At 40.8% G+C, this 17393-nt stretch overlaps 1 protein-coding gene across 1 annotated transcript; it reads right to left on the reverse strand.

Moving 5' to 3' along the window:
- Positions 1–2079: 2079 nt before the first annotated feature.
- On the reverse strand, positions 2080–15784 carry LOC106589855 (uncharacterized). Its single transcript, XM_014180252.3, has 5 exons — positions 15280–15784; positions 14936–15036; positions 6984–7079; positions 5008–5175; positions 2080–4705 (listed from the first exon to the last, which is right to left on the reverse strand). Exons 1-5 carry the CDS (start codon positions 15350–15352, stop codon positions 4514–4516), a joined length of 630 nt encoding a protein of 209 aa, XP_014035727.1. The 5' UTR covers positions 15353–15784; the 3' UTR covers positions 2080–4513.
- Between the last annotated feature and the right edge of the window lie 1609 nt (positions 15785–17393).

A 17393-nucleotide genomic window follows, 5' to 3' on the forward strand; every position in this document is an offset into this window, starting at 1 on the left:
CATCAGCAGTCTGTTGTTTGAATTTTAAGCTTAGTTAAGAGAACAATTTCCTGTGTATATAAAGGTATTTAATTGTTGGGAATATTTTAGTATCGTTTGGGAAAATATCAATATCTAAAACCACCCCTGTATCAAGTGTGAATGTGGTCTATAGTGCTTGAAGTAACCACAGGGCGTCTCAAGGCTCAAGTTTCCCCTCCGTTTTCTCCGTACAGACCATGGAGGGCGAATGTAAAAACGGTTTTCTCCGTACAGACCATGGAGGGCTAATGTAAAAACGTTTCCCCTCCGTTTTCTCCGTACAGACCATGGAGGGCTAATGTAAAAACGTTTCCCCTCCGTTTTCTCCGTACAGACCATGGAGGGCTAATGTAAAAACGTTTCCCCTCCGTTTTCTCCGTACAGACCATGGAGGGCTAATGTAAAAACGTTTCCCCTCCGTTTTCTCCGTACAGACCATGGAGGGCTAATGTAAAAACGTTTCCCCTCCGTTTTCTCCGTACAGACCATGGAGGGCTAATGTAAAAACGTTTCCCCTCCGTTTTCTCCGTACAGACCATGGAGGGCTAATGTAAAAACGGTTTTCTCCGTACAGACCATGGAGGGCTAATGTAAAAACGGTTTTCTCCGTACAGACCATGGAGGGCTAATGTAAAAACGGTTTTCTCCGTACAGACCATGGAGGGCTAATGTAAAAACGGTTTTCTCCGTACAGACCATGGAGGGCTAATGTAAAAACGGTTTTCTCCGTACAGACCATGGAGGGCTAATGTAAAAACGGTTTTCTCCGTACAGACCATGGAGGGCTAATGTAAAAACGGTTTTCTCCGTACAGACCATGGAGGGCTAATGTAAAAACGGTTTTCTCCGTACAGACCATGGAGGGCTAATGTAAAAACGGTTTTCTCCGTACAGACCATGGAGGGCTAATGTAAAAACGGTTTTCTCCGTACAGACCATGGAGGGCTAATGTAAAAACGGTTTTCTCCGTACAGACCATGGAGGGCTAATGTAAAAACGGTTTTCTCCGTACAGACCATGGAGGGCTAATGTAAAAACGGTTTTCTCCGTACAGACCATGGAGGGCTAATGTAAAAACGGTTTTCTCCGTACAGACCATGGAGGGCTAATGTAAAAACGGTTTTCTCCGTACAGACCATGGAGGGCTAATGTAAAAACGGTTTTCTCCGTACAGACCATGGAGGGCTAATGTAAAAACGGTTTTCTCCGTACAGACCATGGAGGGCTAATGTAAAAACGTTTCCCCTCCGTTTTCTCCGTACAGACCATGGAGGGCTAATGTAAAAACGGTTTTCTCCGTACAGACCATGGAGGGCTAATGTAAAAACGGTTTTCTCCGTACAGACCATGGAGGGATAATGTAAAAACGGTTTTCTCCGTACAGACCATGGAGGGATAATGTAAAAACGGTTTTCTCCGTACAGACCATGGAGGGATAATGTAAAAACGGTTTTCTCCGTACAGACCATGGAGGGATAATGTAAAAACGGTTTTTTAAAGAACCTGCGAAGCAGAGTGAAGTAATATATTACACTTTTTAGCAGCAGACTGTATTCTAAAGAACTCTCTTTAATCATTAACTCACAGCCCTATGCGTTATCTTATAGCCAACTACCTCAAATCATTTCGTGTTGATGACCCTGGTTCATGAAACGTTGGGTGTTGACTTGTAATTTCCTGTGAATTTAGTGTAAAACCCATTCACATTCTGCTCGTACCAGGATTGATCCATTTTGGAGAATAACAAAACTCCAAATAGACATCCCACTGGGCAGAAACTGATTGAATCAATGTTTCTACGTTATTTCAACAATTTTTTTTTATCAATGTGTAAAACTGATTCAATTTGAAAGAAAGTCATCAACGTAAGGGAATTTGTCTTTCGCCAAACTTTGAACCTAAATCCAATGACATGGTGAGATGTTTTGTTGTTGAATTCACAGTAGTTGACAACTCCACCAAATGGAAATCAAAAGTAGAATTTGGACTGATGTCTGTGCCCAGTGTGATGGCAGGATGTTTATAGTATTTTACAAATCATACTTTACTCAGAACCTGTAGAGTGAGTTAGGTGCCATTTATTTTGAGAGTATGAGTTACAGATGGTATGTCAACTCCTCCCAGTGGAATGCAGGGGAGTGTGGAATACATTACGAATGCCCTGGTACATTCACCACAAGATGACAGCTTGTCAAAACACTTCTCATGGAGGCCCTCTAATAACTGATGAGCGCTGTAGTTTAGAGCGTGTTGTGTTATAAGATTTGTAAGTGCTTAGGGGAAGATTGCGTTTGGGGAGAGAAACTCTGCAAAGAGGGAGAGGTTAAAATGAGGTCGCTACTCCCTTCGCTGACATTACTCACCATCTATTCTAGGATATGGACATATTTGTGCCTGGTAGAGAAAAACGGACAAATTAACTCACTTTAACAAACGTCAATGAACAGAACAGCAGGAGTGTTCCCTTTTGACACCTTGACAGTAAGTTTGATAGCAATCCTGTCAGATGAATATAGGTCAAGTTAATACAACAAATCTAAACTAATTTGTCTCACTAGCTAGTTTTCCATTTAATTAGAGACTGATTTTCATGTGAATATTCAATAAATCTGCATAAAGAAAATATGGAGATTTTCCCACTAGTGGTGTAATTCAAACTGACTTCTTGCAAATAAAAATCAGTGAGCGATGACGCACACAATTTTCTTTTTTGCTTAAGTTTTCATGTACTTAATAAAAGTCTAAAGTTCAATATGTTGCCATCACATTTTCACTTCTACTGATAGTTTTGTCACAAAGAACTGTTACGTTAAATAGTAAATGTACCTACTCTGCAATGGAGGCTGGTGGGGGGAGCTGTAGGAGGACAGGCTCATTGGTCTTGGCACGTTCGCTCTAGCCAACAGCTTGTAGATACAGTGCGGGTAGGCTAGTCTACATGATGAGATTATTATGGATAGGAGCAACAATATTTGTTTTTGTCAAATGGCAGTCAAGCATCGATCACCAGAATCAGACCCTCAATATTTATTGGAAAGGAGCATCAAGCTCATCACTGTGCACTTTCACCCCCCTGTGAAGTTCATCATTTATTTCATCTGTATTCTAATAAACTGCATGGATTCCCCAGTCGTAGTGGGAGGACCACACACACCATGTCATCGCGTGACTCCAAGTTTACTTCCATACGATGGTTGTTATATCAATATTTGTGCATAAACGAGTTTCCACCGCCATTTCTCACATAACACATTTTACAGACACAAAAAGATCCCACCATGTCGAACGAACAAATGATCTGTCAGCATTTATAAAATAGTACTGAAACTTCTTGTTTCCTTCACAGCTGACTTTACTAGCATTAAAAATGTGGATGGAAACGTGGTTAGAGTAAACTTTTTTAAAAAGCGGATAGGTAATTTATATCTACTTTAGTTCACCTATTTTACCCTTTTTGGTTCAGCTATTTAACTATTACTTTCACATGTTTTTTTGTTTGATTTGGGTCACACATAATAGGAATGTTTTACATAGTATACATAACGTATCTCAGTCTAAACACATTGACAAACCCATTCCAGTTTAGCCCAGGAGGTAAATCAAATCAAATTGTATTAGTCACATGCGCCGAGTACAACAGGTCACACCTTACAGTGAAATGCTTACTTACGAGCCCCTAACCGACAGTGCAGTTTCAAAAACAATCCGGAACGTCACGGTCAGAAAACGTCAGGGTCATTGTGAGTTTCTCTGTGCATAGTTAGTTTGACCTGGGTTAAGACAAACAGTCCCTGGTCAACTGTTCCTGAGTGAACACACTTTGATTGTGTCTCAAATGGGACCCTATTTCCTATGTAGTGCACTACATGGGGATTAAGGGTGCCATTTGGGACATAGGCATTGTCTGTCTCAGTAGTGTTAATAATTAGTGATGTGTTCAACCACAACAGCTCTCTGGTCTGGCCCTACACTCAAAGCCGTCATCATCACATGTCAGGTAGCTGGGTATTCATAGCTCGGTGTTCTTTTGAAACAAGGAGATTTCGATTTTTCATTAACACGTTCAACTCGAGACAGTGTCCTTGTTTTGTGGTTGTCTACAACATTGGACGTTGTGATTGAAGCATAATATGTCTGCTTGTGAGGTGCGGACATCTTCTTTCCACACACCCGAGCATGTCTAGAGTTTGAAATGTAGGCTGATTTGATTATTTAGCTGATAAAGGATATCATTGCCAGTGGCAGGATATCAAGCCATTTACAGCATACAGTCATGTTAAAACCACTCGCTACACCAACAGACAGTCAGAGTTGAGAGCGTTAGTCTCAGTAGGACAAACTCTGAGTGAAACTGACTCATGCATTATCATGACAATGTCTCTTTCTTTGTTGATTTGTCTTCTTTTCTCTTGCAAAGGGTAGAAACATGAGTCTGTAGTTAAAATGCGAAGTTGAAAACCAGTAGTGTTCCGGCCCTCAAATAACTCCTGGACTAGACAGAGAGGGGTTCCTGGGTCGGGCTCTGAATAGGGTGGTAGGGTGACCGGGCTACTGTCACTGTGTGTTCAAGGCTGGAGGTAGAGGTGGAGAGAGGGAGGTCTGAGGGACGTGCCTCAACAGACTGTAGGTCTTCAGAGGAGATGATCATGGACTGGCGAAGAGTCTCCTCATACGTCGGAGGAGGCTGTAGGTACAGAGACATTTTATGAGATCAAATTTACTGTAATAAATAAATATTCTATGTATGAATATATTCATTTTTATTTGACCTTGATCTCAACAGGGAATCCCATTGAGAGCAAGGTCTCTTTTACAAGGGAGCCCTGCAACATCCTTCCACAATTTCATTGAATGTAAATGAGAATGTGTTCTTAGTCAACTTACATGGTAAAATAAGGCTTGAATAAATCAATGGCAAAATAGATATTTATATAGGCAGTGAACAATACATAATAAAAATAGGTCCAGAACAGAGGAGTGACTGACCTCCGTTTCAGACTGTGTGGGGCTGATACCAAAGCGGTTGGCTATCATAGAGTGGATCTGTCTCTGACGGTCCTTCTTACGGACGCTCTCGTAGGACGGAAGGCGGGGCAGGATCCCATCCAGGTGATAGCTACTGGGCTTACCGATGATAAACAGCCTCCCTGGAAGCTGCAGACACACACCAAACATGTTTATATGATATCACTTTTTCTATTTTTCAAGAGTTGATCTGATTGCTCAAAAGACCAGTTAGTGGAAAAAGATCAGAATTGGGCTGCCTGTGTAAACGCAGCCTAATTACAAACGACACTGGGCATCAATAACAATGTGAAAGCAGGTCAGATGGTTTTTAAATAGAGATTATAATAGGGAGAAGTGAATGAATTAATACCTAAATCTCGATGTGTAATAGGGGAGTGTGGGGTAAGTTGAGCCACCCTTGTTTCTAGTAAACCATACACAAAATGTATAATTTTACCGAATATTTAGGAAGAGGTCATAATTTCATGGACTTTGTGGAGGAAGTAACCACATGGAAAAAGTGTTTAAGCAAGTTAGGTACAAAAAACAAGCTTCTCTATAAGCTTCAATATGAGGTTCTAAACCTAGCATGAAAGTGCATCCTTGTAGCTGTGTGGGCTAATATAGTTCAAATGTTTGCCTTAGGGTAGATTGAGCCAATGGCCATGTTTAATTTGAGTCAATAGTTTGAGTCAAATTGAGCAAATGTAAATGTTTTCTTCCCAGGCGTAATGCAAGGCATTATTGCTGGGATATGAGGTAACAACAGGGCCTTGCCTGTGTTAAAAGTGTTTAAAAAAGTATAAAGCGTTTGTTAGGTGTTAAGCCTGTGTTAAAACCCTCTTGAGTCCATTTCCCCCCGTGGAAATATAATTAGCATAATAAAAAAAATCCCCATACATATCTGTCTGTTAGGCAAGAGATCTCTATTATAGTTTTGCTCTACAACCCCCACAAGCGTCACTAGACTCGTCTGAAGTCGGTACCGCCGATCTGCCAACTTCTGTCTGTAGCGTCCAAACGTTTTGGGCTACACACTAATGTGACCCCTCTATGGAAAGGTGACTCTTTCATTACATGCACAGTACATGTCGGTTGTTTTGCTCTAGGACGCCGACAAGCCTCACAAGACTCGCCTGAAGGTGCCCAGTACCAGTTTAAAAAATGAATGGAAGTACATACTGTGTGGAAGTAGTTTAGTGCCTAAAAAAGGGGCTAAATAGGTGTAAAAAAATACATCTCCTGATCTTTATTTAATCTCTCAGATATAGGACATCTGTTTTTCCATGTATGATTCTGTTATTCATTGCATTTCTATAGGCTAATAGCAGTAAGGCCAAATTCAATGTTTCATCAAAAAAATTGTAAAATACATTTGGGATACCTAAATCCAGCGGCTCTACTTAACCTGTCCCGAGGCTCAACTTAACCTGTCCCGCGGCTCTACTTAACCTGTCCCGCGGCTCTCCTTACCCTGTCCCGCGGCTCTACTTACCCTGTCCCGAGGCTCAACTTACCCTGTCCCGAGGCTCAACTTACCCTGTCTCGCGGCTCTACTTACCCTGTCCCGCGGCTCAACTTACCCTGTCCCGCGGCTCTACTTACCCTGTCCCGCGGCTCAACTTAACCTGTCCCGGGGCTCAACTTACCCTGTCCCGCGGCTCTACTTACCCTGTCCCGGGGCTCAACTTACCCTGTCCTGCGACTCTACTTACCCCATACCCTGAGTAAGTTATGATGAAAGACCACTTTTTTTGGACAAGCTATGCTTTCAAAACTGTAAAGTTTACATGTATTCTGATTATTACCAGGTATACACAACATCCTGAAATATATGTGGATATCTTTGTTAGAAAGAATACCATATTTCCCTTGACAGGGTGATGCTGAATGAACAAAATGGCTAAACTTACCCCACTCTCCCCTACTATGTAAAGACGGAGGCTTTTTTTCACCTGGGAACCAATGTTTCCGTGGGCCATGGCAGCAGTACGTTCATCGTAGGGAGACACCACTAGAGACTGTCTTCTGTTGTACTGGGGTGGAGCATCCTGGGTAGGGAGAGAAGAGGGAAGACTTGTTAAAGTCTGTCTACACTACAGTGGAAAATTGTCTTAAATCTTACCAAAGTTCAGTCGGTGTAAAATAAAGTTATTCTATTCTGTTCTATTCTAATATGTTCTATTCTGTTCTATTCTATCTTTACAATTAGTAACGCAGCAGCAACAACAAAGGCATGACAACAGTTCAATACAATTCTCCAATGAATTAACCTCTACCTAGGTTACTAGGCGGTGATTGAGTAACTTGGCTATAGAGCTATAATTACATTTTCTTCAAGCCCAATAATATACTCCACTAAATTAGAATCAGTCTTGATAAGGACTACCAGAGCTGTTCTCCTGATCTGATGCATGTTATGCACAATCGACCACACAATGGAAAATGCCTTTGCCAAATTCTACAGTTAGATCCAACCATCTCTTTGTTTATCCCTCTGACTCGGCTCTGACACTCTGTTGCAGTCTCATGGATACCTGTTCCCTACTGATAACGGTATATGGATTTTAACATGAGACATCATTGTGCACACACAATCCCCTGGCAGCCTCCATAATATCACAGCATCATTTGTAATTTAATCAACTAATACTGGTTTAACAAAGCAACAGTGTTGATATTTTCTATGTTAATATTGAAAATGTTTGGCTTGAATGAGTGGAAGGAAAGGAGTGGGAGGCAAATGGGTCTGGAGGATGGCCTTCACTGTAACTGACTAGCATGTGATGCAAAGGAAAAACACACTCATGAAAGGTTATCTCAGATGGTTGAATAACAAATTGCTGTATATTAACAGAAGAATAACAATGTTTTTGATACAACCAACCAAAAGGTCAAAGGAGAGTTTATCTGTGGTTGCATTCTCAATAGGGGAGAAAAATATGGATACAAAAAGCAGGGGGTAATGACCTTAACCTTATCAACTGAGCTGTGCACTGCCTGCTCTCTCAGCTCTGTATCATAACAAATACAGAAAACAGAGTTGCACAGGGAAATATTATTCACGTAAACCTTTTAAAACAGCCACTACAGCCACTAGGGTTTGGCCAGGGTAGGCTGTCATTGTAAATAAGAATTTGTTCTTAACTGACTTGCCTAGTTAAATAAAATAAATAAATAATCTACTGTACACTATAGGACTGTGCTCTACTGTACTGTGATGTACCCTAATCTACTGTACTCTAAAGGACTGTACTGTACTGTACTGCACACTATAGGACTGTGCTCTACTGTACTGTGATGTACCCTAATCTACTGTACTCTAAAGGACTGTACTGTACTCTACTGTACTGTACACTATAGGACTGTGCTCTACTGTACTGTGATGTACCCTAATCTACTGTACTCTACACTATAGGACTGTGCTCTACTGTACTGTACTCTATAGGACTGTACTCTACTGTACTGTACACTATAGGACTGTGCTCTACTGTACTGTACTCTACTGTACTGTGCTCTACTGTACTGTACACTATAGGACTGTGCTCTACTGTACTGTGATGTACCCTAAAGGACTGTACTGTACTCTACTGTACTGTACACTATAGGACTGTGCTCTACTGTACTGTGATGTACCCTAATCTACTGTACTCTAAAGGACTAGACTGTACTCTACTGTACTGTACACTATAGGACTGTGCTCTACTGTACTGTGATGAACCCTAATCTACTGTACTCTAAAGGACAGTACTGTTCTCTACTGTACTGTACACTATAGGACTGTGCTCTACTGTACTGTGATGTACCCTAATCTACTGTACTCTAAAGGACTGTACTGTACTCTACTGTACTGTACACAATAGGACTCTGCTCTACTGTACTGTGATGTACCCTAATCTACTGTACTCTAAAGGACTGTACTGTACTCTACTGTACTGTACACTATAGGACTGTGCTCTACTGTACTGTGATGTACCCTAATCTACTGTACTCTAAAGGACTCTACTGTACTCTACTGTACTGCACACTATAGGACTGTGCTCTACTGTACTGTGATGTACCCTAATCTACTGTACTCTAAAGGACTGTACTGTACTCTACTGTACTGTACACTATAGGACTGTGCTCTACTGTACTGTACACTATAGGACTGTGCTCTACTGTACTGTGATGTACCCTAAAGGACTGTACTGTACTCTACTGTACTGTACACTATAGGACTGTGCTCTACTGTCCTGTGATGTACCCTAATCTACTGTACTCTAAAGGACTGTACTGTACTCTACTGTACTGTACACAATAGGACTGTGCTCTACTGTACTGTACACTATAGGACTGTACTCTACTGTACTGTGATGTACCCTAATCTACTGTACTCTAAAGGACTGTACTGTACTCTACTGTACTGTACACTATAGGACTGTGCTCTACTGTACTGTGATGTACCCTAATCTACTGTACTCTAAAGGACTGTACTGTACTCTACTGCACTGTACACTATAGGACTGTGCTCTACTGTACTGTGATGTACCCTAATCTACTGTACTCTAAAGGACTGTACTGTACTCTACTGTACTGTACACTATAGGACTGTGCTCTACTGTACTGTGATGTACCCTAATCTACTGTACTCTAAAGGACTGTACTGTACTCTACTGTACTGTACACTATAGGACTGTGCTCTACTGTACTGTGATGTACCCTAATCTACTGTACTCTAAAGGACTGTACTGTACTCTACTGTACTGTACACAATAGGACTGTGCTCTACTATACTGTGATGTACCCTAATCTACTGTACTCTAAAGGACTGTACTGTACTCTACTGTACTGTACACTATAGGACTGTGCGCTACTGTACTGTACTCTACTGTACTGTGCTCTACTGTACTGTACACTATAGGACTGTGCTCTACTGTACTGTGATGTACCCTAAAGGACTGTACTGTACTCTACTGTACTGTACACTATAGGACTGTGCTCTACTGTACTGTGATGTACCCTAATCTACTGTACTGTAAAGGACTGTACTGTACTCCACTGTACTGTACACTATAGGACTGTGCTCTACTGTACTGTGATGTACCCTAATCTACTGTACTCTAAAGGACTGTACTGTACTCTACTGTACTGTACACAATAGGACTGTGCTCTACTGTACTGTACACTATAGGACTGTGCTCTACTGTACTGTGATGTACCCTAATCTACTGTACTCTAAAGGACTGTACTGTACTTTACTGTACTGTACACAATAGGACTGTGCTCTACTGTACTGTACACTATAGGACTGTACTCTACTGTACTGTGATGTACCCTAATCTACTGTACTCTAAAGGACTAGACTGTGCTCTACTGTACTGTACACTATAGGACTGTGCTCTACTGTACTGTACACTATAGGACTGTGCTCTACTGTACTGTACACTATAGGACTGTGCTCTACTGTACTGTACACTATAGGACTGTGCTCTACTGTACTGTACTGTACACTATAGGACTGTACTCTAATGTACACTATAGGACTGTACTCTACTGTACTGTACACTATAGGACTGTACTCTACTGTACACTATAGGACTGTACTCTACTGTACTGTACACTATAGGACTGTGCTCTACTGTACTGTACACTATAGGACTGTACTCTACTGTACTGTGCACTATAGGACTGTGCTCTACTGTACTGTACACTATAGGACTCTACTGTACTGTACACTATAGGACTGTGCTCTACTGTACTGTACACTATAGGACTGTGCTCTACTGTACTGTACACTATAGGACTGTGCTCTACTGTACTGTACACTATAGGACTGTGCTCTACTGTACTGTACTGTACACTATAGGACTGTACTCTACTGTACACTATAGGACTGTACTCTACTGTACTGTACACTATAGGACTGTACTCTACTGTACACTATAGGACTGTACTCTACTGTACTGTACACTATAGGACTGTGCTCTACTGTACTGTACACTATAGGACTGTACTCTAGTGTACTGTACACTATAGGACTGTGCTCTACTGTACTGTACTGTACACTATAGGACTGTACTCTACTGTACACTATAGGACTGTACTCTACTGTACTGTACACTATAGGACTGTACTGTACTGTACACTATAGGACTGTACTCTACTGTACTGTACACTATAGGACTCTACTGTACTGTACACTATAGGACTCTACTGTACTGTACACTATAGGACTGTACTCTACTGTACTGTACACTATAGGACTGTACTGTACTGTACACTATAGGACTGTACTCTACTGTACTGTACACTATAGGACTGTACTCTACTGTACTGTACACTATAGGACTGTACTCTACTGTACTGTACACTATAGGACTCTACTGTACTGTACACTATAGGACTGTACTCTACTGTACTGTACACTATAGGACTCTACTGTACTGTACACTATAGGACTCTACTGTACTGTACACTATAGGACTGTACTCTACAGTTGAAGAAAGGGTCCATAGACTCTTGATCTAGTGGTCTTGAGAACACATAAACACGTGTTTTTACTTGTCTTATTCCAACTCACTGGATCTGGATCTTGGGACCAATGTCCTGGCATAAATCATGGTCTTGGCTCCTGGATAGTGCCTTAGTTTTTGGTTTACAATAATAGGCATCCCAATTTGAAGAAGACAATGCTCTCTGATCATTGGCTGATCACTCCCAACCCATAAAGAATCCCCACCCAGTTGACAACTTTTAAATAGTGGAAGACCTCAATGGCAATCTCTATACTAAAACGAGTTATATACAATGTTCGCTTACATTTTTTTTGTCATTGAACAAATTTCAGGTCTGCAGAGCGCAAACTTGAACGTTGTGAAAATTCTGTGCAACTTTCGGCACGCGTTTACTGTGAACACTGAGGCTGTACCCGCTTTAAGTTAGTTTTAACAGTGGTCAAGTAGGCTGCTGTGGCTATTTGATCATAATGTAGACCTACCAGAGTGGCCCACCATCATAAACAATGGAGAAAATACATCCCATAACATTTTAACATGGAAATAGCTGTTCTGTCATTCAGCCTACAGTAGCAGCCAATGTGTGGTGTTCAATGTAGTCTTTTTAAAAAAACATGCAGGTTTTGACATTAACCTGTTTATCCACTTGTCCTTCAGACAAGGAGGTGATGCTAGAAACCACTTTACAAAATAAAATGCATAATTATTTCCATACCAAATTATGTCTGTCTCAAAATACAACACTGCCCCTTTAAGACCAAAAAAAGCTCTTTACCTGAATCGCTTTTCAAAGATGTCTAGAAATGTACACGTTTTATGTTCTTGTAGGAAGCAATCACTCCCCTATTGCTGACTACAAATGATCTATAATTGGGCTAATAACTCACTAACTAGCAAAGGATATTAACAAATATGACTCACCACCTGGATTCAGTCTTACGTAGCAACATTTGAGATTGTGTTTTTTACATTGGATAAAAGTAGAGATTCAGAGCTACAAAATGGTATATCATACACTGCATTTGAGGAAAAATGGGAAAGTAATTCTGCTTTGAAAGTTGATCAACTTCTAAACTCACTTTTGAGAAAATGGCCTTTGAATATTTTGGTATCTATTCTTTGTCTACATCCGTTCAGCATTGTTCACACCCTCTTAAGGGCTCCCGAGTGGCGCAGCGTTCTAAGGCACTGCATCTCAGTACAAGAGGTGTCACTACAGTCCCTGGTTTGAATCCAGGCTGTAAAACCTCCGGCTGTGATTGGGAGTCCCATAGGGTGGCGCTCAATGTCGTCTGGGTTTGGCTGGTGTAGGCCATCACTGTAAATAAGAATTAGTTCAATTTCATTACGCTTTTTTGCAGATGTTTACTGACACCGGCCATATTCATACACGTTAGCTCTCGCTTTGATCTCAAAAGAAACGCATCTACTCACGACCGCTCATGCTGTAAAAACAGTCCAGTTCAAAGTGAATGGCACAGATCCACATATGGCAATGGTCTATTTGCATATAGGCCTACTGCAACTCTGATTGGTTATGGCGCACCAGTCTGTGTAGAGTACAGGCATGAGTCGTGCCTGTCAATTAAATAGAATCCTACTCTGCTGCGTTCTGCCTACAACAACATCTCTTGCATAGTTAGTTTTGTTTCAGTATGTTGCAATGAAAGTGGCTAATATTGCATTGATTTGATCAAAATTCCCACAGTAAAGAAAAACGTTGGTAGTGTTAACTAACGGGGAAAACTCTAGGTAGTTGAGTGAATTTCAATCTTGTGCTTCTCTGCGCAGGCTGATATTTCTTCTGTACTGCAATCCCGGGGGAGCTGTGTGTCCACGGAAGCGTGCAGTTTAGAGGGAACATTGGTTATATCCAGCTAGAGTCCTCTATTTATCTCTATGATTGACACTTGTCACCAAAGCGCCTGTTATTTTGCCAAAATAAAGATTGGTAAAGGGATCATTTCCACATCTAACAACATAATTAGCTAGATGCATATTTAATTAAATCTACAAGTTTGAGATTCTTACAATCAACATGGAACATTTTACAGACAATAATAGAGATGATATTTCTCTAAATGAAATTGAAAGGTTTTGAAAATCTGGTAAAAAGTCATGTTTTTACTATTTTCTTAATTTGGTCTGCCAATAACATTTCTAATCTGGAATAGAAGGTTAATCAAAATGAATCCAAATGATCACTACTGTAGACGGTTCTCCCTTAATTTGAACTTTTCCACTTTGTTTCGGTAGTAACAAACTTAGTGGGGTGGTAATGAATTCAGGTAAATATTTCAAATATGCAATAAAAAACAAAGTGTGTGAATAGTATATATGTCTACTTGACATATGTTGGAAGATGTGTGCTGAAAGTTTGGGAGAAATACAATACAAATATAAATTGATTACCAACCCCCAATTTACACCACGTCTGTAGAATAGCCTGTATACTGCATTACTTTTGACCAGGGCCCATAAGGTCTGGTCTACTTGCTGCAGAAAAACAAACAGGAATCTCTCTTCACCTGAACTAACTTGTGAATGTTTCATGCTAGAGCAACAACAAAAAAAACAGCAAATGTATAATGACATCATTCTCCTTTATCGTATCTCGCTCTTATTGGTTACTGAAATCCATTATTACACATTTATACAAAGTTCCACAGAGTTTATAGTACTCTGTTGTACCTGTGTTCATATTATTTTGTCTCAGTGAGTACATAATGGTTTATGGATGTTTCTCTAGCCTCGTTTACCAGACTCCTGCTACTGTAATCAGGCTCCCAGCTGGTGAACATGTTTATGATATTGTAGCGATCCTCGCTATATGATCCACCTTACATTCCCACCAAGTGGGTTAACCCTATTGGTTGCGATGCGGAGGGTGTTTGCCTTTCACGCCAGAAACCCGGGTTTGTGATGATAATGAGCTCCTTGGTAAGGCCTGACCTTGCAGCCTTAAAATTAGGGGTTATAGCACATGTATAATACCGTTATAGCCATTTGTAAATGACCTTAGTGATGAGATTAGGGTAAGCCCTGTAGATGTTTATATCACATTTGTAAGGTGTTTATGTCCTTACTGTGCATGGGTCTTTATATGTACAATATACACTAGGCGTTTATAACACGTTTCCCTGTTAATTACACATGTATAACATGTATAGTCTTCCTGTATAGTGTTGGATGACCCTGCATCAGAGAGGATATTAATATACATTAGGCGTTTATAACATGTTGTCCCTGTTTATAACAATAATATAGAAATTAGCTTTCATCCAAAGCAATTTATAGACTTACAGTCATGAGTGCATACATTTTTGCATATGGGTGGTCCCGGGATTCGAACCCACTATCCTGGCATTACAAGTGCCATGCCCTACCAACCAAATTACTTATCTCCTTACTGTACAGTGCTGGTTGTTCGACACCCTGCAGCAGAAAGGGTCTTTCCTGTACAAGACCACCAGGAGCACGAGAATCACTACGAAGAACACCAGGCAGGACACTACAGAAATGAGGCATCAAGAACACAGACGTGACTAAGAAGCTTATTTGGCATTAATGTAAACATATAGGTTATACATGATTCCTTTTAAATGTGTATTTATAACACATGCAAAACATATATAACCTAAACAATCAACAGTTAGCCAGTCCTGTATCAGAGCAACAGGTTTATGTAGACTGAATATATATGTTCATGGTTTAGCAGCAGTCTACTTAAGTTTTTGTGACTGCCATCACTCACCGGAGGCCACGATGACCGTTAGCTGATCCGCTGTCAGTGCAGGTGGGATATTTGTAGATGCAGATAAAGACATCTTGAACTAAAATCAATCAGCATGTAAACGAGGTGCCGCTGTGTAAACAGCCCACATAAAAATGTTGGCTTTCATTTGCATGATATTACGCTACACCTGTCCAAACCAAGAAGATTAAAATAAATCGATATTAGCTTCCTCTTCATTCGAGGACAGAGCCCCACACCGTTGTTAAATCCAGTTAAACTGCAGCATTCTGCCACCGATCTTGCTGCTTCGATTCAGCCTGGTCTCATACACTAGACGTAACATAGTAAATCTAAATCAGGATACTCAAATTAGTATGATAAACTTTATGAAAATATTTTTTTAACATTTTAGTCATTGAGCAGACACTCTTATCCAGAGTGACTTACAATTAGTGTATTCATTTTAAGATAGCTAGGTGAGACAACAACCCATCGCAATCGTATCAAGGACATTTTCCCTCAACAAAGTATTTATCTGCAAAGTCAGTGCTAGTGGGAAAAGATAGGTGTTTATTATATTATAATTTTTTACAACATTTCTTTTTTGGGTGGGGGGGGGTATGGTCACATGAGACAGAAGGTTATTTAAAGGGATAGTTCACCCAAATTCCAAAATTACATGTTGTTGTTTTTAAGCAGTCTATGGACCAGGTATGACAGCAACCCGCCATTGTAAATAAAAATCTGTTCTTAACTGACTTGCCTAGTTAAATGAAAATAAATAAATAAATACAAAACGTCACATTACGCCACTGGAGTTACGTTTACTATGCTACGTCTACCACTCAGTCCAGGTTGTTTGATTCTGCTGCAAAGTTGTTCTTTCCGAATGCCAGACCGCGCTAGATGGAGAGAGGGGGGTGTGCTGGGCAGCGTGTGCTCTGTGCTCTCCACAACAAAATACTACCTCGCAAACCTTTGCTAAAAAAATATTAACTCGAGACCCAATAAAATGTTATACATAGGCCTAGCATCACGTGGTCCATCCATTCACGTGTTTGGCTATGCTACAGACCTTTCCCGTCTGTAATTTAAGATTTTTTTTTTTACTGGAGATAAAAACTTTTCCAGGTTGTGAATGAGGCGCAGCCTACTGGACACACATGAGATATGTAGGAAATTACACTATATACAGAAGTATGTGGACACGCCTTAAAATGTGTGGATTCGGCTATTTCAGCCACAGGTGTTGCTGACTGGTGTATAAAATTGAGCACACAGCCATGCAATCTCCATAGACAAACAACATGTCCCTGCTGCTATGCAGAATATCAGAAAGATAATAGGGCAAAGGAGGTCAGAAGAGAACATTGTTTCCATAGGTGAATGTGCATCTAATATGAACCATGTGAAGGGATGGTGTGAGTAATGGGGAACCAATCACTTGTCTCCACAATGTCTGTGCGTTAGTCACCCCCTCCTTGGGCCTTGGGGGAGATCGTCCTCTCCCCTGGTTCCCTTTTTTAGCAAGGTGGAGACTAAGTAACGAAATATGTCCTTTTGTGTTCTTAGTACTGAACAAAACAACACATTCTTTATACTGGAGGCCAAGTGCTGGCACAGGATGTGTTTGGAACCATTGTACGTCATCTCTGAGGTTGTACCTATCTTGAGATGGTATAAAACCCAGAGGCTCACTCCACTCAGTGGGCTCTCTCACTCTGTTCACTTTTGTGTGGGTAAAATACCTTATCAATAAGTTATTTTAATAAAGTTAATATCCTGATTGTTGATTGACCTTGTCTCCCCTCATTATTGATTCAAATATCCACTACAAGTTCCAAAATGTAGCTGTTTCAGCCTAGCTCAGTGCTTTCTGTGGTGGTGGGGCAGCCAGGGGAAAATACGGAGTGTAGGGGTTGGTAATGTTCTCTAGTTGCACCGTGATTGGCTCAATGTTCTGTCACTCATGGGGACACTGCGTCACCGCAAAATCTACGGGGAGAGCTCGAAAATTCAAGCCTCTTGGATGTTGCCATAGCATTACATTAGGAGTGCCCATCCAAGAAGGCTCAAGGTACAGGGAGATACAGGGGACACAGGGTATACAGGGGATAAAGGGGATACAGGGG

This window comes from Salmo salar, chromosome 28 (assembly GCF_965601325.2).
Source record: "Salmo salar chromosome 28, fSalSal1, whole genome shotgun sequence".
Lineage (NCBI taxonomy): Eukaryota > Metazoa > Chordata > Actinopteri > Salmoniformes > Salmonidae > Salmo > Salmo salar.